General features: G+C 40.8%; 1 protein-coding gene across 4 annotated transcripts in view; it reads right to left on the bottom strand.

Moving 5' to 3' along the window:
* The window catches only part of CDC14A (cell division cycle 14A), a 332,599-nt gene that overhangs the window by 45,082 nt on the left and 262,594 nt on the right, over positions 1-24,923 (bottom strand). For all 4 annotated transcript variants that reach the window (XM_069232173.1, XM_069232175.1, XM_069232172.1 and 1 more), the window contains one exon: positions 23,050-23,165. In XM_069232173.1, coding sequence (XP_069088274.1) covers positions 23,050-23,165 — 116 coding nt within the window. The remainder of the gene's footprint in view (positions 1-23,049; positions 23,166-24,923) is intronic.

Below are 24,923 nucleotides of genomic sequence, written 5' to 3'. Positions count from 1 at the left end.
AGACTCAGGAGAAGTAGGTCAGTGATGAACCAGAATCATGTTTTTATTTCATGTTTTTAGAGTAGGGTAAGCCTCTTAGATATGCATGACCTCAAAATATGGTAAATGTACTGGACATAAAATAATAGTATGTCATGCATTTTAATGAGTCAAAATATCATGTACCATTTGTCAGACAGAACTCAAGCTATAATTGTATTCTGACAAAAACGAAAAATGATCGGTTTCAGTAACTGGGGTAAAGAGCACTAATATGTATACACACTTAAAAAGAAAAAGGTTGCAGTCTGAAATGCTGGAATAGATTGACTATTGGCTACAACACGCTATTTCGGTAATGAGCAGAGCAGTTCTTTTGAAAAATATTCAGCACTAATGGTGGCAAGCTGCCAGGGAAATACCTTGGGTCTTCTGATTAAGTCAGTTTATTCACCGCACTCAAGCTCTGTATAATTTGTTAATATCCTGACCTGTGAACCAGAAGGATTTTTGATAATAACTACGCATTTACATTGTAATTCAGTACAACACTAAGGATGTTTGTATACGTGCTAGAGGACTTTTTTTTTTTTTTTTTTTAGAAACCATGATACATCAACTACCGACAAGTGAGTTTTTCATTGTTATATTGTATTTTTAAGTACCTATGTAAAAACTGAACAAAGTAAAAATGCAATAAAAAAAAGAAATATAAGTTGGACAAATGATTAGGTTTACTTCAGTCTGGTGAGACTGGTTTAATTAAGTCATGTCTCTTATTTTTAAAGTACAAAGAAGGAAAACTCAACAAACGGCCACACATCCTTTGAAGCATATCCCTGCAATAAAACAAGCTTAAGGAAAGTATGCACCTTGAGTCAAAGAATGTTAACCTACTTTGCAGTAAGGCCTTGCCACAACATTTTACTAGCCTTAGTCAGATCTGACTAGATGATGCAGAGAAAAAGGGCCCAGTAACCTGTTAAAACAGAGTCCAAACAATGCCATAATACCCATGATGTACGTCTAGGGTGACCGTTTTCTGGAGGACCTCTTAATGAGGACTACAGCTGGTTCATACGACAAAAAGTAAAAGTGGGTCACATCCTGTGTCATCAATAGCTGTCAGCTGGACATGAATACAAAGCAGGCCCTGCTAAATCTTTAGCAGACTTTTGCTAAACCTCAAAATGAAGCCGAAATTGTTGGTTCTCTGTTCCATCACTCTAGGGCAGCTTAGTCTAGAGTAAAAAGCCTGCTTCCATTCTTGAATCTCTTGCCTGGCCTGTCACATACCTCCCTGGTATCAGAGAACAAATTCCTTATAAACACAGAAAAATAAATCACAAATGCCATCTCTGGGTGGCCACAAAAATCATCTTGGACTTATTTTCTGAACTGGATGTAGACATTACAAGTGACAGTACCTAGAAGGATAATTTATTTTTAAACCTGCATTTATTGTGATGCAATCAGCAGGCCAGGGAACTGCACCCTTCAAAGAAAGCACAAGGTTTGAATCAGGTTCTAACTCCTCTTTCGGCCAGGCACTACTAGAAGGACTATTTCATGCATTGTTGAAAAGGAGAAGGACACTCAGCCATGATTAGAATGTTTTACACTATTCAATAAGAAAGAAGGGCACCAAGCAGGTAATTATTGTTCAGCAGGCCTGACAACTGGGCTAGGCAAAAATCACTGGGAGGCTAATTTTATGAGGCGTTCCTGGATCTTTAATAGAAGAAAAACATTCTTTCACCCATCAGTTAGGTTTCAATGGAGCAATCATGGTGAGTGCACATGAAAATGCTCTTCTGTCGAACAGAACTTAATTGCGGCATTTCTAATCCTTAAATCAGTTTTGGCTGCATATAGATGAACCTTTTGTCGAGTGAGGGACCTTAATGGCGGAAACTTTGCAGAGTGTAGATGTGGGATGCGGAGTTAAACCGCCAACACTTTCCCCTCTACTCAGGAGTTCCACCTGGTGTCTTCTTGGTTACAGAAAGTTTTGATGTCCTCGGGGAAGCATTCTCAGGTTCCAACCTTTCCATTCACAGTTTACTGCATTCTCGAAGTTGTATTATTGCTTCTTTTTAAGTAATTCAAAAGAATAACACTTAAAAATATTGGTTTTAAAATGAAAGGCCAAGGAATGGAACATAGTGTCCCAAGTGACAGACGCACGTTATGTTATGTGTATTTGTAAAGCACACTAACACTCGCGAAGAGTGTGTGTGCCTCGCCCTGCCTATGGAAGGATGGTTAATTGAAAAGCCAGGTCTTCAGCTTCTTGCAGAATTTAATAGAAGGAGAGTAGGCTTTGATGTGGAGTGGGAGGCCGTTCCACACCATCTGGCATCTGACCTTGGGTCAGCAGCGGCTTCTGGGTGTGGGCGAGGGGCCCGCCCTTCTAATTACTTGGGTTATGGATGTTAATTGCACAAAGCAAATACCATCAAGTTTAAATTATATTATTCCCATCTGCTGTCTTTGCCTGAGAGTCCGTTCTCCGAAATGAACATCAGGCAGTTTTAATGAGGCACATGTAGTAGTGCGCACATGTCAGTACTGCGGCAGCACCAATGAATATAGTAACCAGCATATGAGCTGACATGCTGCAAAACTTGGGGGTCTCCGGGAACCGCCCACTAATGACGCTATGAGCGTCACATTCTGAAGCAACCCAGGGCGTGTGCAGTATCAGGCCTGTACTCCGGGGCTGCTTGTCCGCTATTGAGAGATGCCTCTCGCCACTCCTCCCTTTCCCTTGTTGCCACACTGTGACGAGTTGAGGAGGGGAGTGGTCACAGCCTTTGCAAGAGGGGCAGACGTCACATTACTCAAATCATGGCTCTGTGAGGCCTGGCCACGTGCTGTAAACAAATACTTGCAGGCTTCTGCACCTCGTGTATCTGTTTAGAGAATTCCATCAAGAAGGGGATTTCATGAGCTGCCCGCTCATGGAGAAGAGGAGCAGCAGACTGTTCATTAGTAATATGTCCACTGCAGTGCAAAACCAACCGGACAAAAGACTGTAGAGGTAAGTGGTCTTGACTTGCCTTCTTTATGATTAGTTTGACACCTCTTTGTACTGTACCTCTTTCCCTCCTTTTCCCTTCTTTTCCTCCCTTCTCCTTGCTTTCCGTTTTAGGTTTCACCTTCACGCATGCATGCTTGCAAAATCTTTTGTTATTTACAAACTTCGGATTGGCCAGCACATCGTCTTCAAGTCACTTCAATCAATAGTGTAAAGCGCAGCTACTCACCTGTAAGGGTCTCAAGGCGCTGGGGTCTTCCTGTCATCGTCTTAGTCTCTTCGCTGATCTTGCCGTCGAGTTGCATGTGCTGACTTCCAGTCACTTCCCTGTGGACACTGGCCAGGGTCCTTCCTCAGTCTACGATGCTGAAGGTACTTCTTTTTTCTTCCTACAAACCATCTTCTTTCTTCAGTGACGTCTTCTTGCTTCGCTGCTGTCTTCTCTGTCTTCTTTCTTTGTTGCTGTCTATTTTCTTCCTGCATGCAGTCTTCTTACTTTGCTCTTGTCTCGTTTCTTCAATGCTTTCTTCGAAGTCTTCTTTCTTCGTTGCAGTCTGTCTTCTTTTTTTGTTTCTGCATTCTGTTTTCTTTCTTCACTGTCTTCCTTCTTGTTTACCGTATGCCATCTTCACTGCAGTCTTCTGTCTTCTTTCTTCACGGACTTCTTGCTTCTTTCTTCTTTACCGCATGCCGTATTCTTCTTTCGCTCCAGTCTTCTGTCCCGCATGCCGTCTTCTGTCTTCTTTCTTTACTGCGTGCCAGTAGGTTTCGCCTTTATCTTTTTTTCTATCTAACTTGCTTACAAATATTAGAAAGATATTATAATGTTTGTTTTACAAAACATAAAACAAACATTATTATAACATTTTTCAAATATTTTTAAGCCAGTTAGATAGAAGAAAAGAAAAAGGTGAAACCTATCAGATGTCAATGCTTGTTCTCTCTGTCTTTGCCCAGTCGCCCCCTTCTCCTTTTCCCACTATTTGCTCCCCCCTCTCTCTCTCTAGTAAGAGAAAGAGGGAGAGCAAAATGTGCAGCAAGCAATAAATTAGGGACTTGCTGTGCCTTTAACAGCAGCTCTGCCAAGTTTCACAGGTCCATGCATAATGTGCTTCTCTAGTACAGGATTTTTCTTGGAATACTGGGATTTTCAGTCTTGTTTGTCTCATTACAAAACGTGACTTCATGTCCCAAAATTAAAAGAAAAAATCTTGACTGGAGTATCACATCATGCTTGGACCTGGGAAACTTGGCAGCTATGTAACAGCATAAGCATTCTGAATTCTGCCTGGCTGAGAATGCTTCTTAAAGTCATTTATCCCGGATGTGCGTTCCGTGTCTACAAGGCAATCCACCCAATTGAATTAATTTGGGCAACTTGCTTTCTAGACACAGAATGTATGTATTTCTGAAATGTAATCATTTATCCCGGACAAATGTTTTGTGTCTAGAAAGCAAGTTTGCAATTTAATTAGGCAACTTCCTTTCTATGTACTGCATAAACGATCTGTGCGCTGGGCTGAGATGCCAAGGCAGTGACAATAGATGATAGTGTAGTAAAACAGCCTTTTCACCCAATGGCAAGCACTGCGAACAACGTGCACTGTCTGCAGCCTGAACTCTCAATCGTGACCTGCTATAAACACATGGAGACATATGGGTGAGCCAACAAATTAATCAAAATCAAGACTCTGCCTCGACTCTTAGAGCCCTGCACAAGCAGAGCATACAAATGTTTGCTGTGTAAATCACAAAACAAAACCTAATTAAAAATATTATTATGACTCTTCAAAATAAAAAATAAAAAAAACTATTTCTTTAACATGTGAAGGCTCTGGCATTAACAAGTCGCATTATAGCACCACACTGAAAAGTGATTTTTAAAACTGATAGTTTTTAAACATGAACCACTAGTGAACTAATTGGCAGTGAAAGGGCATGTAAACCCTGAAAGTAGCCCAGATTATTATAAACATCATAGTCTATTAAATCAAACAAACTGGTTATCTGAACTCACATATTAGAAAGCACTTTCATACTTGATAATGCTGAAAATGGAGTTTTGGCAAAATAAAATATTTGCCTAAGATCACACAATTTAAGAAGGGAAGCCATAATTAATCCAGGCTTTCTAGTGTCACTTTGTGCAAATCAGCCTTTACATACACACCAATTACATTATACAAGGTCACATTCATTTTGTAAGCACAGGAGAGATTAACTTATTTGCCTAGAATCACAGGATGTTGAGCCAGCGCCAAGAATTAAACCTGGTTCCCCAGTTCTAAAGTCGGCAGCTCTGGTAGTAACACCACATCTTGAGTAGAGAAAGGATGGGCAGCCAAATCTAGTATAAGAGCTGTATTGGTGATCCATTCATCACATAAATAGAACTGAAAATTTTTACCAAAATATACCGATTTTTAAACATTTTCTCTTCTCAAACATCAGGCTTGATCCGTTCGGTCACGCTATAATTCATACATTGCTCTTACCTTCACCACTTTCAAATACCAGCAGCCACCACTGCCTTATATGTGTTTGTTCCGGGCTGTTTTCTATATTAATCAATACCATTGTACATAACATGTTGCCTAGAGCACGACCACTAAGATTAGGTGAAAGCCATAGTGTGTCCTTTGTTTGTAGGGAAAGATGTTCTAAATCACTCAAACACTGAAAAGCTCCCAGAAGCATTTGTTAAGGGAACTAGGCTGTGACCATCAACAGTTTGTAGGCTCTAAATGATTTTTAAAAATCTAAAAAAAAAAAAAAATTAAAAAGAAATTACTGCACAATAAATTATCTATAACTTTGTTCCTCAATCAGTTAACCCCTTCGCTGCCAGGCCTTTTCCCCCTCCTGTGCAGAGCCTTTTTTTGGCTATTTGGGGCAGTTCGCGCTTAGGCCCTCATAACTGTTTGTTCACATAAGCTACCCACGCCAAATTTGCGTCCTTTTTTTCCAACATCCTAGAGATTCTAGAGGTACCCAGAATTTGTGGGTTCCCCAGAAGGAGGCAAAGAAATGAGCCAAAATACAGTGAAAATGTCTTTTTTTTTTCAAAGAAATGGGGAAAAGGGGCTGCAGAAGAAGGCTTGTGGTTTTTTCCCTGAAAATGGCATCAACAAAGGGTTTGCGGTGCTACAATCACCAGCTTTCAGGAACAGGCAGACTTGAATTAGAAAACCCAATTTTTCAACACAATTTTGGCATTTTACTGGGACATACCCCGTTTTTACGTTTTTTTGTGCTTTCAGCCTCCTTCCAGTCAGTGACAGAAATGGGCATGAAACCAATGCTGGATCCCAGAAACCGCAACATTTCTGAAAAGTAGTCAATATTCTGAATTCAGCGAGGGGTAATTTGTGTAGATCATACAAGGGATTCCTACAGAAAATAACTGAAAAATAAATAAATATTGAAATTGAGGTGAAAAAATCTGCAATTTTTCTCTACGTTTTACTCTAACTTTTTCCTGCAATGTCAGATTTTTTAAAGCAATATACCGTTACATCTGCTGGACTCTTCTGGTTGCGGGGATATATAGGGCTTGTAGGTTCATCAAGAACTCTAGGTACCCAGAGCCAATAAATGACCTGCACCCTGCAGTGGATTTTCATTCTATACCGGGTATACAGCAATTCATTTGCTGAAATATAAAGAGTAAAAAATAGCTATCAAGAAAACCTTTGTATTTCCAAAATGGGCACAAGATAAGGTGTTGAGGAGCAGTGGTTATTTGCACATCTCTGAATTCTGGGGTGCCCATACTAGCATGTGAATTACAGGGCATTTCTCAAATAGACGTCTTTTTTACACACTCTTATCTTTGGAAGGAACAAAATGTAGAGAAAGACAAGGGGCAATAACACTTGTCTTGCTATTGTATGTTCCCCGAAGTCTCCTGATAAAAATGGTACCTCACTTGTGTGGGTAGGCCTAGCGCCCATAAAAGGAAATGGCCCAAAACACAGCGTGGACACATCCCATTTGTTTTTGTTTTTTTTTACAGAAAACAGAGGTGTTTTTTTGCAAAGTGCCTACCTGTAGATTTTGGCCTCTAGCTCAGCCGGCACCTAGGGAAACCTACCAAACCTGTGCGTTTTTTTAAACTAGAGACCTACGGGAATCCAAGATGGGGTGACTTGTGGGGCTCTGACCAGGTTGTGTTACCCAGAATCCTTTGCAAACCTCAAAATTTGGCTAAAAAAAAAGAAAAAAAAAAAAAACACATTTTCCTCACATTTCGGGTGACAGAAAGTTCTGGAATCTGAGAGAAGCCACAAATTTCCTTCCACCCAGCATTCCCCCAAGTCTCCCGATAAAAATGGTACCTCACTTGTGTGGGTAGGCCTAGCGCCCACGAAAGGAAATGGCCCAAAACACAACATGGACACATCACAATTTTTCACAGAAAACAGTGCCTACCTGTGGATTTTGGCCTCTAGTTCAGCCGGCACCTGGGGAAACCTAGCAAACCAGCACATTTCTGAAAACTAGACACCTAGGGGAATCCAAAATGGGGTGACTTGTGGGGCTCTGACCAGGTTCTGTTAGCCAGAATCCTTTGCAAACCAAAAACATTTAGCCCAAAAAAAACACTTTTTCCTCTCATTTCGGTGACCGAAAGTTCTGGAATCTGAGAAGAGCCACAAATGTCCTTCCACCCAGCGTTCCCCCAAGTCTCCCGATAAAAATGGTACCTCACTTGTGTGGGTGGGCCTAGCGCCCACGAAAGGAAATGGCCCAAAACACAACGTGGACACATCACATTTTTTCACAGAAAACAGAGGTGTTTTCTGCAAAGTGCCTACCTGTGGATTTTAGGCAAAAGCTGTGTGAGAAATGGCCTAAAATAAATTTGCCCCACAGGGGAACGACCCTTGCCTATGGGGTCGCTCCCCTTACGTGAAATTCACGAACAAAAAAAAAAAACTCCCTGGTGTCTAGTGGTTTCTGCCCCCCTTGGGGGCAGATTGGCCTCATAAAAATAGCCCAAGGGGGGCATAAATGGTCTAAATATAATTTCCCCCCTATGGGAGCGACCCTTGCCCATGGGGTCGCTCCCTTATGCCAATTTCCATTTTGAAAAATACATCCCTGGTGTCTAGTGGGCGTTTTGACAGCCGGATTGCATTCAATTCGGCTGCCAAAACACAGAGACATTTCAAAGGGAAGGAAATACATTTCCTTCCCTTTGAAACCTCTGCCTCCTCCACGTGATCGGAAGAGAAATGCTTTGCTGAGCTTCCAGCGCGAAGGAGGAGGCATTGTGACAATCAGCGCGTGCTGACGTCACAGGGGGGTGGGGAAAGGGCTTCCCCTTCCATCCCAGACTTGGGGGGCTGGGGGGGGGGAAATGAACGAACCCCAAAGAGGGAGCGCTAGCGCTCCCTCTGGGCTGGGTGCCCAGGACGTAATGATTACGTCCTGGGCACAGCAGCACTGTGCCGCAGGACGTAACCATTACGTCCTTGGCACAGAACCGGTTAATAAAACGGGAAGCACTGACATGCTTGCTCCATTTTATCTATTTCAGAACAACCAATAGGAAAAAAACAGGCCTGCACTCAAGCCTTTGAATTGCTTGTTCATCAGCTTGACAATGCTCAATATGATCGCCAAAAAAAAGCTGTGCGTCACAAGCCTTTCATCAAGGAAATCGTGATACAATTATTTCAAAAAATACAACAGAGTGTGCTCTTGGATGCAGGGAAAACATGATTAAATGCACTTAAAGGTAGGAAAAAACCCTTATGGTTTCCTATTTAAATTGCGTGCAGCCACCAGGCAATCGAAAATCTCACACAGCTTTTGCCTAAACCGCTTCGCTTCACAAAAGGGCTTTAATTATATGTTTGAACGGTGGCAAATATTAAAGTTGTCATCTAACTGGTGGAGAGGACGAAAACGGACCTTCCTATAAACTGACAATCTGACGTTACTAAAAATGCGGTAAAGTAGGACCAGATGAACAAAGCCCTTTTGCATTTCTTAACAGCCCGAATCGATATTTAGGGCCGTTAAGAAATGCAAAACGGCCTTTTCTTGTGTACAAAGGCCCTTAAGGAATCACAAATAGGGATTTCCTATTTGTGATTCCTCTTCTGATGTACACAGCGTTTCCTAAATCTGACTTGGGCATTTAGGAAATGCATTTACCACCGACTCGAGTCAGTGGTAACGAGGTGCAATTTAGAAAATGCACCCCAAAGTGCTTTTTTAAATTGCAATAGAGCACACACATGCTCCTTAGGCATATGTATGCTCTACAAATGCACTCCTATTTTTGGGGTGCACTAAGGGGGTGGGGGGGAATTTGCCCTTTGCCATCCTTGGTTTTGCATTTCCCAAATATTGATTTCTAATAATAAATCACTATTTAGGAAATGCCAAACCGGCACATTGACTAAAATGCACTGGGATTTCTTAAAATCGCTACTGGGAAATCGCTATCTCTGTACATACCGTTTTGCATTTCTTAAATAGCGATTTCTATGAAGTCGCTATTTAAAAAATGCAAAATTGCTTTTTTGTATATCTGGTCCATAGTGTTTTAAATGTATTTTAGTTGCATGCTGACTTTAAAATGTGAACAACTGGATTTTAACGTCCAGACCTTGGCTCTCATGTGTGGCTAAAACGCCACAAAGCCGATGCCCATATTTTATTTGAGTATATCTACCAGAAAAAAGATGATATACAGAATGTATGAATCTTTAACATCCATGATGAGTAAGAAAAAAAAAATCCTCTTTTTAGGTCTAGTCTACAGAAAGCTTTAGCTGTAAACCAAGCTCCATCTAATGAAAAAAATATCATGAATAAAATAGCAATGCATAGATATGTACATACATAGATGGGCTTAGGTCAACCCTTTCCATCCATTTGTCTGTTCAACTATCATTCTAATTCTGCGCATCGCAGCAAACAGCATGGGGCAATGGTTCAGCCCACTTAAGCCACTGGCTCTCTTGTTTACGGCATTTTTTTCCCTGATTATATGTGCGCATCCACAAAAAAAAAAAAAAAAAAAAAAAAGGAGTGCAGCACATCCACTAAAACATAAGTGCACTTCAGTGCCAGGGCTTGTTGTTTGTACATTTCTAATTCGTTTTTTTACTGAAAAATAGCATCAGCTCGTTTTTAAAACTCTTAATTCATTTCAGTGGAACACACTACAGTTTAGAAGTGATTGAATTAAGAGCATTGTTAGTGTTACTGTGTAAAGCAATATTTCATTTTTGATAAGACTAAAAATAATTGTAGTAGTCATTCACACCTTTAACACATTTTTAACAATGGCACTAAACAAATGTAATCACAGTGGTTAACCCTACACGCCATCCACTTAATTATATACGCCACACATTTAACCCTTAACCACATACCCATACTCCAAAAAATACCTATACATAACCCTATACGAAGCCATTTAACACCTACCCATAATCTTAACCATAACCTGTGCTTGCAACTCCGCATCCCCAAACCTTAGCCACTTACCAACACCTATGTGCCAAATCCACATCACTTAACCCTAAACTTTAAGACTTCAACAATCTACTGCTACCCCACACCAGCCCCGTATAGCCTTACCCTTATACCATAAACCCGGACTAATTTGCCACACAACTTTAACCCTATACCCCTAAATGTTAATAACCAACTCCTATTCCTATACCTCAAACCCTTAACCCCACACTTTTAACTCCTAGCCCCACAATCTAACACTCTATACCCAGAGCCCGTAATCCAAAACGTTACACCTATATCCCTAGTCCCTAATTTCTAACCTTAATCCCTATGTCCTATACCTAAAACTCTTAACCAGTTCAGTCTTTTCACACTATCCTTACTTCAATATATTTTGTGAATAAAGACTATGAGAAGTGTTCCTTTTCTAAGTATATTTAGCTAATAATAATTGGGTAGAATTAAGTTTATAAGTGCTATTTTCGAGGTTTTTATGCCATACTGGTTAGTTGGGTTTACTTTGCTAATGCTTTCTCCTTTCCATTCCTTATCCTTTTTTATGTTAAAATATTCTTACATTTAAAATTTGTAATAAAGCATATGGCCATGATGTATAAGCGGCATCATACTCCGTTTTACGTTTACAGCATGTGCTTGCAATAAAAACACGAAAGCATATTAACCTAAATGTCTGCAGGGAAATGAGTCCAGATAATAGAATCATTAGTTGCTCGGTATAATAGGCAAATGGACTACGAGGTAGAGACTGCCAATGGCATGCTGATCAACTATTTAGGACTACCTTTCACGCACGTTGTTGAAATTTCAGTGTAAGATCAGCTGGCCTTATTGCAGGGTACCAATGTAATTATGAAGCAAAGCCATCCTCTTTGAAGGACGATTTAGGAAGAGATCACCCTAGCACCTCTTTAGGCCAAGTATAAATTAGGGACATATAGATATTTGGGTTAATGTGCCACCTGGCGTACATTATAAGACTACTGTAAGTCACCACGAGGTTCTGTGACCATACAGAGGAAAAATGCCAAAGGTCAAGTTCCTTTAAAAGGTAATGGAACTCCAAGGTGGCTTCCAATATACTTAAAACGTATATCTGGGGTAATTTTATTCCTTACAATACATTGTCAGACCAACACCCTTACTTCAAACCATGTAAGTTCTAGAGGTTTTGCACTTGAGAGAGACAGACATACTATAGTACCGACATGAAGAATAAAAGCAGAATCAAGTGCAAAAATAAACATGTCAAAAAGCAGTTAGTAACTGGTTATAAAAAAAAAAAATATTAGTACTAGTTTAATCTAAACCAGATTAAAAAATAAGCATTGGCATGCCAATAGGTCTTGCCTTTTGGAACTTATAAGTGTTTAGCCAAGCAGCACATTATCCTGGGTGCTGTGCCGCCAGGGACTGAAGAGCTATATACTTACTACACACTGGGTGTGAAAGAATGAGTGAGTAGTTTTATGGCCAATTATTGTCCATATTGTTTTTTTTTTAAATTTTGATAAATGGCAGGACTACCTTATATTCTGTTCCATGTAGGTAAGCCCATAGGTACACCTAATGCTAGAAACAGCAAATGTGGTGCAGAAAAATCATGTAAGCGCATTACACCTAGGTAATTGCTGCAACCACGGTTTGAGCAGGCACAGTATCTTACTGGAAATAATAAAAGGACTAACAGAATGTCAACTGCACCACTGAATTACATACACGTAACTGCCTCAATTAAAAAGAGACTAGCATAAGGTGTGGCATCAAGGGAAAAATAGAACAAACTTCATGCGGCAAAAATGGTTGTGACCAAAGTTAATGGAATGGAGAAACATTGCTTGAAGGGTGTTACACTAGAGTGAAAGTGAGAATAACAGTCTTGTAGACTACAGGCAGCGGAGGCCTGATGGGAACAAACTATTAGAAGATAAGAAAACGAATACTACATTTAAATGAGTAAAAGTGCTGATAAACAAATTAAGGTTAGTTAAGAGGAAGTGAAAGCACGGACTGGTGTTAAGTGCTAAATGGTGATTGGCTTAACTATTCCTTCCAGGCTAATGGTTGACACTGTATCTAAGTTACAAGACTTATATGAAGGTTTGTCACATGTTATCCCTTTTTCGGTACACAGAAGGTACAGAATAAAAGAAATGTAATCCGCTGGATGCAGGTTCTATTGGAAAAGTGTTCTCGATTTATGCAGTTTGGTATGTGTTGAGAAAAATAATCTGTTGCTGTGAATCACAAGCTGGCCCTGGCTGCTAAATAAATAATGTGCAGTTATAGTACCACGTTATTCCTCACTTTAACCACCTGAAATCTAAATCTGCAGGTAATACCACATTTTTAGTGTACTTGGCCGTTACCCATAGATCTTATATTACATGAGCACTAGAAAGCTGAACACGAGGACACAGACATTTACATGTGTGTGCGCCCAGTTGTGCTGTAAATTAAGTAACGTGATGCATTTGTGTTCTCTGCCATTATTTACTGTAGTTTGGTACGCGTTAAGTAAATAATCTATTGCTGTGACTTACGAGCTGGCCCTGTGTATCAAGTTAACCAAGCGATAGAGTATCTCAGGCGAATCAAACCGGGCATTACCCTGTTTGAGTCAGAGGCAGTTATAAAGAAACAGGTATTGTCAGGCAATAGTACAATGACCGTCTTTCTTAACGTGAGATTGTTTGCTGGGAATTATCAGGCAAATTATTTAAAAAAATAAAACAAAATGGGCCTAACTCACTCTGCTAATGCCTCCCCTCATTTTAGATGAAATGAGAGCACAGCTGTGAATGGAAACAAAAGTGATCCAGGTCTGAGCAGGTGCCCCAGCCTCTTGCTGCCTCACTCGATGCACATGGAAAGGAAGGGGTTGATGGAACGGCTGAAGCAGCAAGGCGAGAGGGGTTGAGAGACGTGAGGAAATCCTCTCATGGTAAAGTCCGAGATAAGACCACAATTTACAGCCAGGTTTACAAAAAAGGTCATAGCTACTCAAAACAAGCCAACTCTGGAGAAATGCTAGAAAACCACAAACATGAGGCAAGGCACCCATGAAGCGGGCGCCATGCTGATCAAACAAAAGCTGTGTGGGCCATGAAAACATTTCATTTTAAGAAATGAAAACATTTCATTTTAAGAAAAAGTTTGTTTACACATGCATACACATGCTACCTTCTTGTTGAAAAATGCAAATGCTGCCAGCAGTGTCCATTGTAATCTAAAAGCACAGAAACACCACATTCCGAAAACAGGACCTAATGAGGCTCAAACCATGTTAAAAAAAAAAAAAAATCCTGTATCGTACAAAAAATAAATATTGTCATGTGTAGATTTTTTCTGTCCATCACTGTTTGTTTTAGAAAAGCAGAGCATGGGAACGAAAAGCCAAGTTTTTAAACTTCCACTGCAATTAAGCTCTGTGACCTGCCTTTCATCCTGGCTGCTGGCTCAGGCATTGGGTTTGTGACATCAGAATTCAACGGTAACAACTTATTACAGTTGAACAGCTAAGTCATTTCATTAGTACAGAGATGTCACCAGTTGCCTGTAATAAATCAGAACCTGGCTTTTATACAGAGGTTGCACCCCACCCCTCCCAAATATTAAAGGAACACAGTGACTGGAAAATGAGACAAGGCCCCCTCCTTGCATTGCATTTCTCTAGGAGAAATCTATTTGACTCCACTCCATAAAGAATGTGGAGAAGACATAAGAAAGAACTTGAATAATGGGTTTGTGGCAAATGAATTAGAATGAAATGACTAAACAAGAAGTCATCAACACTGGAAATGTGCCACGACAAGATTAATGGAGCTGATTTTATTTACTGATGTCTAAGTCAGATCTGACTGGCTGGAGGCGGATTACAATAGATGAGTTTTCAATTATTTTCTGAATTATAAGAAGTTTAGTCATAAGGACTCATAAGGAGAGATATAAACAGCTCCAGAGAGTTGACACTAACTTGAAGGTTCTTCAATGCAAACCTTATTGAACCAATAGCACAGTACGTTTGCGGAGGTTGATTGCGGGGGTCTTTGAGGCTGCTCGGTATGATAGGGCGTGATCATGGAGTGAACTGTGGATTTCACATAGTGTACAGAAATGCAATCTCCCCTCGGCCGGAGCTAGATACTGCAGGCTTGATACGGTCATTATGTTTCAGCCGGAGTGCGAGTCAAGCAGCATAAATCTGACCTCTGTAGCTTAGGAAGACATTTCTTCAGCAGGCCAGTGCAAAGGCTAATACTCGAGTAATGCAGATAGACTAAAGCAATTCTTTGGAGGAAACAAAGTAGTAATAGTATTCCCCAAAAAACACAGACGATGCCAATAACAATAACCAAATCTGGGAGGACATTTTCTGAAACGTTGATCTGCATTTAGCAGTAAAGAGGCACACAATCAACTAGTAATAGAAGAATAATGTAGAAAGTTGCCATCAACTTAGACCTACAAAGGATGTGGAAAGCAGTGTAACACAGGGAGCGTTGTGCTTATAAAGGAGACCTTATAAGAAAAGCAAGTCGAGCGCAATGTAGTGCCTGGGATACCATGGTCTAAAAGCACAACAGCATGTGCCTAGAGGTGACATAAATGGCTCAAACGCCATGTTAGCAACACTTCAATGACACTTGAACTTACATTGTAGAAGCAGTCTGTCATGATTATTGCTAATTATTCCAAACAGAATTTCAGAAAGTACAGTATCCGGTATACCAATACACTTCCCTATCTTTAAACACTTGAATGAAAATTACAATTTCTGTCTGTTTATCATACATCCGATTTCCTTTTCAAATGTGGATTGTAAGGTTTGATCAGAAACCTGATGCTTTCCCCTGTAAGCTCTAGGGAACCCTGGAGATTTATCCGGTGTCCTCTCTATAGAGCGTATTCAGCAAACCCTTAACATTATAAACCTTGCAAACGCTCAGGGACGACCATTCACGCGGCACAGCTGCCTATTTGAAGCATGGAAGGCCCTCCACATAATGAATTGGTCTCTTCACTGTATGTACAGGGCTCTTTATTCGTTTCGTAAAATAGCTCTGGATATTAATCATGTTTGTTGCATTTGAAAGCCACTTTCATGTTTCATTTTCTGCTGATGACATTGTGATTGTGTCCGATGATAGGCCTACCACTTACTGCTCAGGATGCTCAGCAGACTTTGCCTTATAAGCAGTGGGACATCTAGAGGGCAACGCTACTTAATAAACCACCTCTGAGATGGGCATTCAACTTCGAGGAACTTCTGTGGGAAATGAGCAGACACATCTATATAAATGGGATACACATTTACTGTGGGTGACTGGGCACACTAGTTTCATTAAGATGAAGGTGACTAACATTTCACTTTTTCAGGGCCACTTTCAAATATACTTTGTCAAACACAAGCGCGCTGAGCTCTACTTTTATTTTAAAAGAAAGATCCTCAGGCAAGCAAGTGGCTCGGACTCTCGTCCACTGAGACGAGCTCGCGATACTCACAGTCCATTTCATTTGGAACTTTTGGGCCTGCGCAAAATGGTTTATTTTCAGCTCAATTTCTGCATTACTGAAGGACATTTGGGTAAATAAAAATCTATTTTAGGTTTACCCATCTTAAGAAAGAAACTCTGAAAACCCATTACAAAACGTATTTAATTGCTGATGGTTCTGTAGCTCCTGGGTAGTTCTGATTCTCCTCACTCATACATTTAGCTCTACTTGGAAAAGTTATTTGTCCATTTGAGCGAATTTAAACATGGGTCAAACGTGGCAGGCTCCGGCTAAGCATTGTGTGGGCAAGGTTATTCGCTGCAGTCATATTATTACTTTTCCAGATCTTTGCTTTCAACAGGAAGCAGAGTGTTTACATTGTCACATTTACTCAGATTAGATTGGCATATCAGGGCACTTTCCGGGAGAATTCAGAGTTGTTTCACCCCTGTTGCAGTGGCCACATTTGAAAAGATAAAGGAAAAGTAAATAATATGCTGTTATGTAACAACACACTAAACGACTGGGTAAGCTAGCTGAAAAAGTTAGGAGAGCAGAGATATTCGAAAAACCATGTGCTCAACTCTTTTCTCCATCAACAGATGTTTCAAACATGCCAATCTATACATCTTTATAGGCTTTAAACTACTTACCTGCCACACTGAACTCATTGAAAATGTTCACTTGTAAGATTTGTCTCTGTGTGTGCACTTGGGGAAAAAGTAATAGATCAGGACTCATGTCCACGAACAGTTCAGTGACTGAACCAATATGGATTCATTGATGAGTGAAATTGTTAGCTATGAACATTTTCAACTACACCCTCACAAACACCTAGCCTGCTGATGCCTTTCCTGTGTAACTGCATGGCACTTGGGAAACTTTTCAGGGCAATAGTAACCTCGCCAGATAGCACCAATAGATGATCTGAGGTGGACAAGCAACAATCAATGTTGCAAGAAAATGACCCTTGGACTTATGCGGGACAGTGTGATCTCAATTTTATGACAAGACCGGAGGCTCTTATTATGCCTTCTTTTCTTGCTTTATTTAAAACAGCAGCAAAAAAGAAAAACTACAAATCCCATGAGCGTGGTGAATACCAGCCAATGGGAAACAAACAATAGTCCATAACCAATAACCAATGGATAACCACTTGAACCCTTATGACGTAACTGGACTACGAACAGCCCTCTTTTCTTGCTGCTCGTAATCCAGTTAAGTCGACTTTTTATTTTCTCTTACATTGTATAATACTTTCACGGTTAATGCGCACGGCGTAATGTTTACTTGATACTAACTTCATGTCTGTCCTAGTCGGCATGTTGCCGCATTTCAGTGGTGCCTTCACGCTCTCCGGCGCGCGCTAATTTCATTTAACGGATTTAACCGTTTCTCGCTGCGCGCCATTATCTCGACGACGCGCGAGGAACGGTTCTCTCTCGTTTTGCCTCCTGTTATTCGCACAGCGTTTGCCTCGCTCACCGCCGCTCCTACGTTGGAAATCCATACCGTTTCTCAAGTAGTTTTCCGGAAACGTCATCCCCTTCCAGTCCTGCCGTCGTTATCAGGGATTTCAGTAGGCAGAGTTAAACACGCCCTGGGGCGGAGCTGTGGCTTAGTTTCCATTTCCTTTTTCATTAACCCCTTATTAACCAGTTTGCTCCAAACATGGATTCAGGCAGTTCAACCTCACATCAGGAGGATCCTGAGGAGGTTTCTGCTATTAAGCAAGACATCAGTCATTTTATTCAAAATACAGTTCAACAAGCTGTGAATAATTCAATGAATAATTTGTCAAAGACACTGGAATCTTCCGTTTTAAAAATGTTTAATAATACATTTAATGCCCAGTCTGCAGGGGAATGCAGACAGCGCCCTTCACTTACTTCTAAGACTTCTCATAAATTGGCGCAGAAAGTTTGTGAGGTTCCCTCACCCATGGCAGAGGACGCGGCTCCTCAAAAGGCTCCAATTAAGGAGAAAAGAGTCACGGAGAGCATTGCTCAAAAACGCAAGACAAAATCCAAGAACATTTCGACTCCTGTAGTCATCACCTCCATTCCAGACACAGATGACGAGGTTCCAGATGTGAACTCAGATGTTGACCCATCTGATCAGGACGATTGTGACTCGGCCCCTGCTCCTAAAAGAATTAAAACGTCTTCTGATAATATTACTCCTCTGCTAGACTCTGAAGGTTTGCCTATGTTTGACCCCTCGTTCATATTGCATCCCAACTCAACTGAATGGTTTCCGGCTCCTCACGTTGGAGAATACATTTCAACCAAGTTATTTTGTCCTTTAGATAAACAAACTCGTTCCAAACTTAAATCCGAGTGTCCTCGGCCCTCTCTAGAGCATAAGGCATCCGTTACTCCCTCTATCGACCAACCCATCCTCACCTTTTTCACTAAATTTGGCAAGGACCCCAGGAAAGGGGTAGATAAAGCCTGGTCTTCTTGCCAAGACAAATTATTAGACATCATTGGACCACTCACACGTATTTTTGACATGGCGGAGTCCGCCAGAATCGATGGTTCCACGATGGATCCCGAAGAACTTTCGCTGTGGGTCCAAAGAGCTGTATCTCTGTTAGGCAATGCAAATGCTGCGATTTCGCAAGAACGCCGCAAAGGAATTTTGCTCAAACTGGATCCCAAGTTAGTCCATTTGGCTTCACTTCAAGCGCTTTCCAACACAGAAGGTTGCCTTTTCGGCAATAACTTTATCAAGGAACTAGGCAAGTACGTGGCCACTTTTACGTCAATCGACAAGGCGCAACAATGCTTAAAGAAAATGTTCCACCAACGGGTTTTCAACAGGGCCGGCAGAGGCAGGAGCCGCTTTGCCGGCCGTTCATATTACAACCAAGGCTCCCGTGGTAACCAATCCTACAATTCTTCTTACCAAGACTTCAGGCCCCAGTTTTATCCACAACGAACCAGAGGTTTCCGTTACAGAGGCTTCAGGAACAACAGAAATGCCACCCAGTCAGGTAATTCCTTTTCCGTCTTCCGTCCATGTGGGCGGTCGGCTTTGTCATTTTCTCCCAAATTGGCTAATGATTTCTTCAGACCCTTGAGTTCTCAATACTGTTCGAGGTTACACAATGGAATTCTATTCCACTCCAATACAATCAGGGACTCCATCTCTTCCACGGTTTTCTACAGATATGTCCGCTCTTATTTCCTCAGAAGTTCAGATACTCCTTCAAAAAAGAGCTATTGCCCCCACTTTTCCTCATCCGCTAGGCTTCACCAGTTCCATTTTCTTAGTTCAGAAGAAGAACAAGAAAATGAGGCCGGTGATCAATCTCAAGTCGTTCAATCAATTTGTGGTTTATCGCCACTTCAAGATGGAAACCATTCTCCATCTCAGAGATTCTCTTCTTCAAAACGACTGGATGGTTCGTTTGGATTTACAGGACGCTTACCTGGTAGTTCCAATTCACCCGGAACACAGGAAGTTTCTTCAGTTTCAGTGGCTAGACCAATTTTATCACTTTACATCTCTTCCTTTCGGTCTGTCGTCAGCTCCATGGTGTTTCACCAAGCTCATGAAGCCAGTGACTGCACACCTCAGAGCACAAGGAGTCAGACTCCTTATTTACCTAGACGATATAATTCTCATGAATCAATCTCCTCATCTCCTCTCGTCCCATCTCAACCTCACTTGTTCTCTTTTGACAGACCTTGGCTTTATCATAAACAAAGAGAAATCTATTCTTCTTCCTACCCAAACTATAGAATTCTTAGGTTTCCTTATAAATTCAGTTTCGTCCACGTTGCTTCTTCCTTCTGCAAAAATCAAGTCCATAAAGTCAGAGATTCTTCAAATTCTTCGTCATGCTTCCATTTCCCTGAGAACCCTTGCCCGGGTCGTCGGTCTCCTCTCCTCGTCCATTCAAGCCATTTTTCCAGGCCCTTTGCATTACAGAGCTCTCCAAAGGTTAAAGATTCAACATCTCCGCAGAGGGCTTTCTTACGCAGACGTTATTCCCCTAGATCACGATTCCCGCATAGAACTGCAATGGTGGATAGACCATTTAGATGCATGGAACGGAAGGACTATCTTTCCATCAGCCCCAGATCTTGTATTAGAATCCGATGCAAGCCTAACAGGTTGGGGGGCCCGATGTGGACCAATCTCGACTGGAGGTCCATGGTCTGCGAAGGAGTCCAAATTGCATATCAACTGTTTAGAGATGCTTGCAGGCTCCTTTGCGATAAGAAGCCTAGCAAAGAACAGGGTACGCTGCGCTATTCTTTTAAGGATGGACAACATTTCCGCGGTCCGCTATATCAACCATCTAGGGGGTACGAAATCCAAACCCTTAGCAGAACTGGCCAAAAGTTTTTGGGAGTTTTGTCTCGCAAATCAAATCTCAGTCCAAGCAGAGTATCTTCCAGGATCTCTAAACTCCATCGCCGACTGGCATTCACGTCATCTTCACGATTCAAGCGACTGGAAGCTTCACCCCGCAATTTTCCAATTTCTCCAAAACAGATGGGGTCCCATGGGGATAGATTTATTCGCGTCACGACTCAACACACAACTTCCCCATTTTTACAGTTGGAGACCGGACCCCTCAGCTCTGGCCTGCGATGCTTTCCTTCAGGACTGGTCCAAGTTCCTTTCGTACGCTTTCCCTCCCTTCGTTATGATCAGCAGAGTTCTTGCCCAAGCCCGACGTCAACAAGCTACCTTAATTCTTATCGTTCCTTTTTGGCAATCCCAAATTTGGTTTCCAACTCTTCTGGAACTAGCAATAGATTTTCCTTTTCTCATTCCTTCTTTCCCGGATCTTCTTCTAGATCCCCTTCAACGACCTCACAACCTCATTATCGACAACCTTCTTGCCCTGTCAGCCTGGAAAATTTCGGGAATTTCCAGTCTTTCCCTTGCATTTCGTCACAAGCTTCGGAATATATCAAACAGTCCTGGGCCCCCGGCACTAGGAATGCATACAAGTCAGCCTGGTCTTTATGGCACAGCTGGTGTTTGGGAAAACACATCGATCCCCTTTCAGCAGATGTTACTTTCCTAGTGAATTTCCTTGCAGCAGAGGCTAGCAAGGGCAAAGCGTTCCGTACTATTAATCTGTACAGGTCCGCCATCTCATCGAATCACTGTCTCATCAATGGAAGACCAGCGGGAGAACACCCGCTTGTTTGACGACTTTTAAAGGGAGTAAAATGTTCTAATCCTCCTCTTCCCAAATATAGAACTTTGTGGGATGTTAACATTGTACTGAATTTCTTTCTTTCCTGGCCCGATAACTCGGCTCTTTCTTTAAAGATGTTATCGGCTAAACTTGCCATGTTATTGTGCCTAGTATCACTTAAACGTATTTCTGATGTCAAAGCTTTAGATATTTCTTCTCGTCAGTTTACTCCTTCAAGAGTATTATTTACTATTTCTAGAAGAACAAAAACTAACTTGCAATCTGTGTTTTACCCTTATTTCCCTAATCATCCCAAATTGTGTGTAGCACAATGTTTGAAAGCATATGAGAATATGACTGCACATCTAAGAACGTCCTCTTCCTCCCAATTGCTCATTTCCTTTCAAAAACCTCACAAGCCCGTATCCGCAGCTACTTTGGCTCGTTGGGTCAAGTGGATTATGTCTTTGGCTGGCATTGACACTTCCATATTTGGAGCCCATTCTTCCAGGGGTGCAATGGCGTCTAAAGCTTTCTGGGCGGGTTCCCGTCTGGAGGACATTCTTAGATCTGCAGATTGGTCCAATGACAATGTGTTTAAAGTATTTTATTGTAAACCAATTGATAATACGATTATGAATGTTATTAATTCGCTTTAAACATGCATAATAAGAGCCTCCGGTCTTGTCATAAAATGTAGATTTTCCTAGTGTTAATGACGGAAAGTCTTAATTTTATTAAAGACACGGAGGCGAGTATTATCCCACCCGTTGTTTTCCTGATAACTACTGTTCTTTATTTATCTTCCCTCCCTTTAGTGCCATCGGCGGTTCAACCTTCCACTTAAACCAATTTCCTAGGGTTCGGAGGGATCGTCATCGTCAGCGCTTTCTCCATATCCTCTGCTCTGTTTGGCGGATCATCAGTGTGCTTCCCTTCATCAGCAGTTTCCTGGTCTCATGAACTTTTGTACTGAGTTGTTGTCTTTCATCATGGCCCTGTTAATTTTGACAGCTATATTTCCTTTGTTTCGTAACAGCTGATTTTAGCGCAAGAAAAGAGGGCTGTTCGTAGTCCAGTTACGTCATAAGGGTTCAAGTGGTTATCCATTGGTTATTGGTTATGGACTATTGTTTGTTTCCCATTGGCTGGTATTCACCACGCTCATGGGATTTGTAGTTTTTCTTTTTTGCTGCTGTTTTAAATAAAGCAAGAAAAGAAGGCATAATACTCGCCTCCGTGTCTTTAATAAAATTAAGACTTTCCGTCATTAACACTAGGAAAATCTACATTTAACCGGATATTTACTGTGTTTTTGTTGTGAGATTTTGCACTGTCTTATGATACAGATACATTTAGTTAAGGTATGTTTGACAGGAGAAAAGCAGGCTGCAATACCAAACCGCATTATAGATTAATACACGTTTTAAGAAGCATTTTCTTTTAGTGTGCTTTCATGCAGTTTCTCATTTGATTTCTGTGCACACTTGGGAGCAGAACTGCAATGTAAAAAGTGACAAAACAGAAGTGGAGAAAACAATTCTACAGACATGATGTGCTTCATGGCTGCGTTGCATTATCTACATCACAATGTATGGCAGTGCAAACGCTGCAACAGATGTTAATTAGAAAATAACAAAAGTGGATAATTCCTACCTTAATATATTATGAGGGCTGGAAGATAGGCAAATACAGTATCTAAGCATAGTTATATATAAGATTATATTTTACCTAGAAAAGCAAATCCGATATACTCTTACAAATAAACCTTCAAGTCCTGTAAATCGGATGATCTTCATAAAGTTAAATTTGGTGTTCTGCATGTCTTTAATATAATAGAAGAAAAACAATATCAAAATTGATGTGTTACCTAAGCGCCCCTGTTGTAGCAGAACGAGGTTGCCTTCGGCTTTTTAAGGCACGTAGTTTGTCCCCTTGAGTCATACCATTCCTCGACTCCAGCCCGCCATCATCTTCATAATCATTCTACAATGAACATTTACAGAAGACGTATATCAATCTATTGTACTGTCCCTCAATTATGTTCCAAGGTTCATTACATTTCTTCACATTGAACTGAGCAATCAAATGTATAAAAATCGAAGTCCAATAACTAAAACTTTGTCATTTGCGAACATCAAATATTTGAGACGTAAATCGTTAAACTCATGAATAAAGTTGCATATAAACAAATACGATTGCACAATACATTTTATATTCACAGTCATAGCATTTTCTTTCCCTAAAAACACATAAGTAAGGTCATAAGCTAACTATGTAAAATCACAAAAAAAGCAGGGAGGAAACTATAATTTACCAGCAATCAACAGAAAACAAAGCTTGATGACAAATATAATACAACAAGAGTACATGAGACTTCGGTGAAATTATTAGTCAAGTATTAAAGAAAACTATCATCTCAAATCTAGGGAGTGAAGTTCACTCAGGTAGTTCGTACTCTAAATCTCAAGATGTATTGTGGACAAAAACATAGGGCATCAATCAGAACGGAGTCTGCGGGTCTGTACACCTGATCACAGGAGAGGAAAAAAGTGGATTTAAAAAAACAGCTTTAGAGTATTCTTAAACAGAGGAGGAGATGGTGGCTTTTGGTGGTGGCCCGGCACAGACGTCAGTGCTTCTTAGCAGCAGACTGCCTTACAAATAGAAGTAAGTGGGTTTTACTGAAACACTACTTCTGGCATGTTCTCTTAAGCGTTATCTAAAGCAGTGCTTCCCAAACCTTTTAGAACCATGACCCAATTTTTAGAATGACAAACTTTCACGACCCATCTTGTTTTAATAGGCATGAGGCGGGACATTTTGGCATTGTGTGGCAGAATATAGTTATTTATGGACAGCACATTTTTCTTTGAAATGCCCACTTAATATGCACATTAAACTAGCATACAAATGATGTGTGGAAATTGAGTTTCATTTAATTTTTATCATTTGTGCATCACCAAGTAAAGCGTCTCGATTTGTTTTGCTCCTATTAAAATCTTTGTTTCCATCACATTTCAGAATTATGAATACAAATGTGCTACATTTTTTCTTCCCCCACCATTGAATGTGTGCAGTTCACATTTTAAAGGTATGTATGTTTTGTTATGTTACAAAAAAATGACATCCTACAGCATTTCCTTTCACACTCTATGTACCCCAGTAAGACTGTCACATAATTCACTTCACTTTTCTGTTTTTTACTGCAAAGTGAGCGGGCTTTCTAAACACTAATCTCCATGCTAAACAAGCATTGGCAAAGTCAATAGGTCTCAGCAATCCAAGAGATATTGGTGTTGTCAATGTCGTTTAGCCCTGCTGAATAGCAGTACAGCAGAAAGTCATGTAAAAAAGTGCTATAACCCAGCCTGTGCTTTATAATGCACATAGAATGTGATGGGATATTCTGTTTAATCTGTTTTCAGACAGAAGAGGTCCCCATCACACTGTAAAACAAAGCTTGAATTGAAATATATAATGCCACTTCATGCAAGTATTGTGTGAGTTTATAAAACAAGGACCAATGTTGTTAAATTAGCTTTATCCTTTTTGGTGGAAATAGTGAAATTCGCCACTGTTTAAGAAAGAACACAAAGAAAATAGTTCAAAATGGAGTTGAGTGGGAGGAGGCTGACTTTGTAAAAACACGGGCACTTGTATGGAGTGCTCAAAAACAAAGTGTAACTTTTAAAACGGGAGCAGTGGATTGACACAACTACTTGGTCTATGCTCGTGAGGAGG

The sequence above is a fragment of the Pleurodeles waltl genome, chromosome 4_2, assembly GCF_031143425.1.
Source record: "Pleurodeles waltl isolate 20211129_DDA chromosome 4_2, aPleWal1.hap1.20221129, whole genome shotgun sequence".
Classification (NCBI taxonomy): Eukaryota; Metazoa; Chordata; class Amphibia; order Caudata; family Salamandridae; genus Pleurodeles; species Pleurodeles waltl.
Note: the sequence above shows the minus strand (reverse complement) of the source record. Positions and strands in the feature narration are given on the sequence as shown.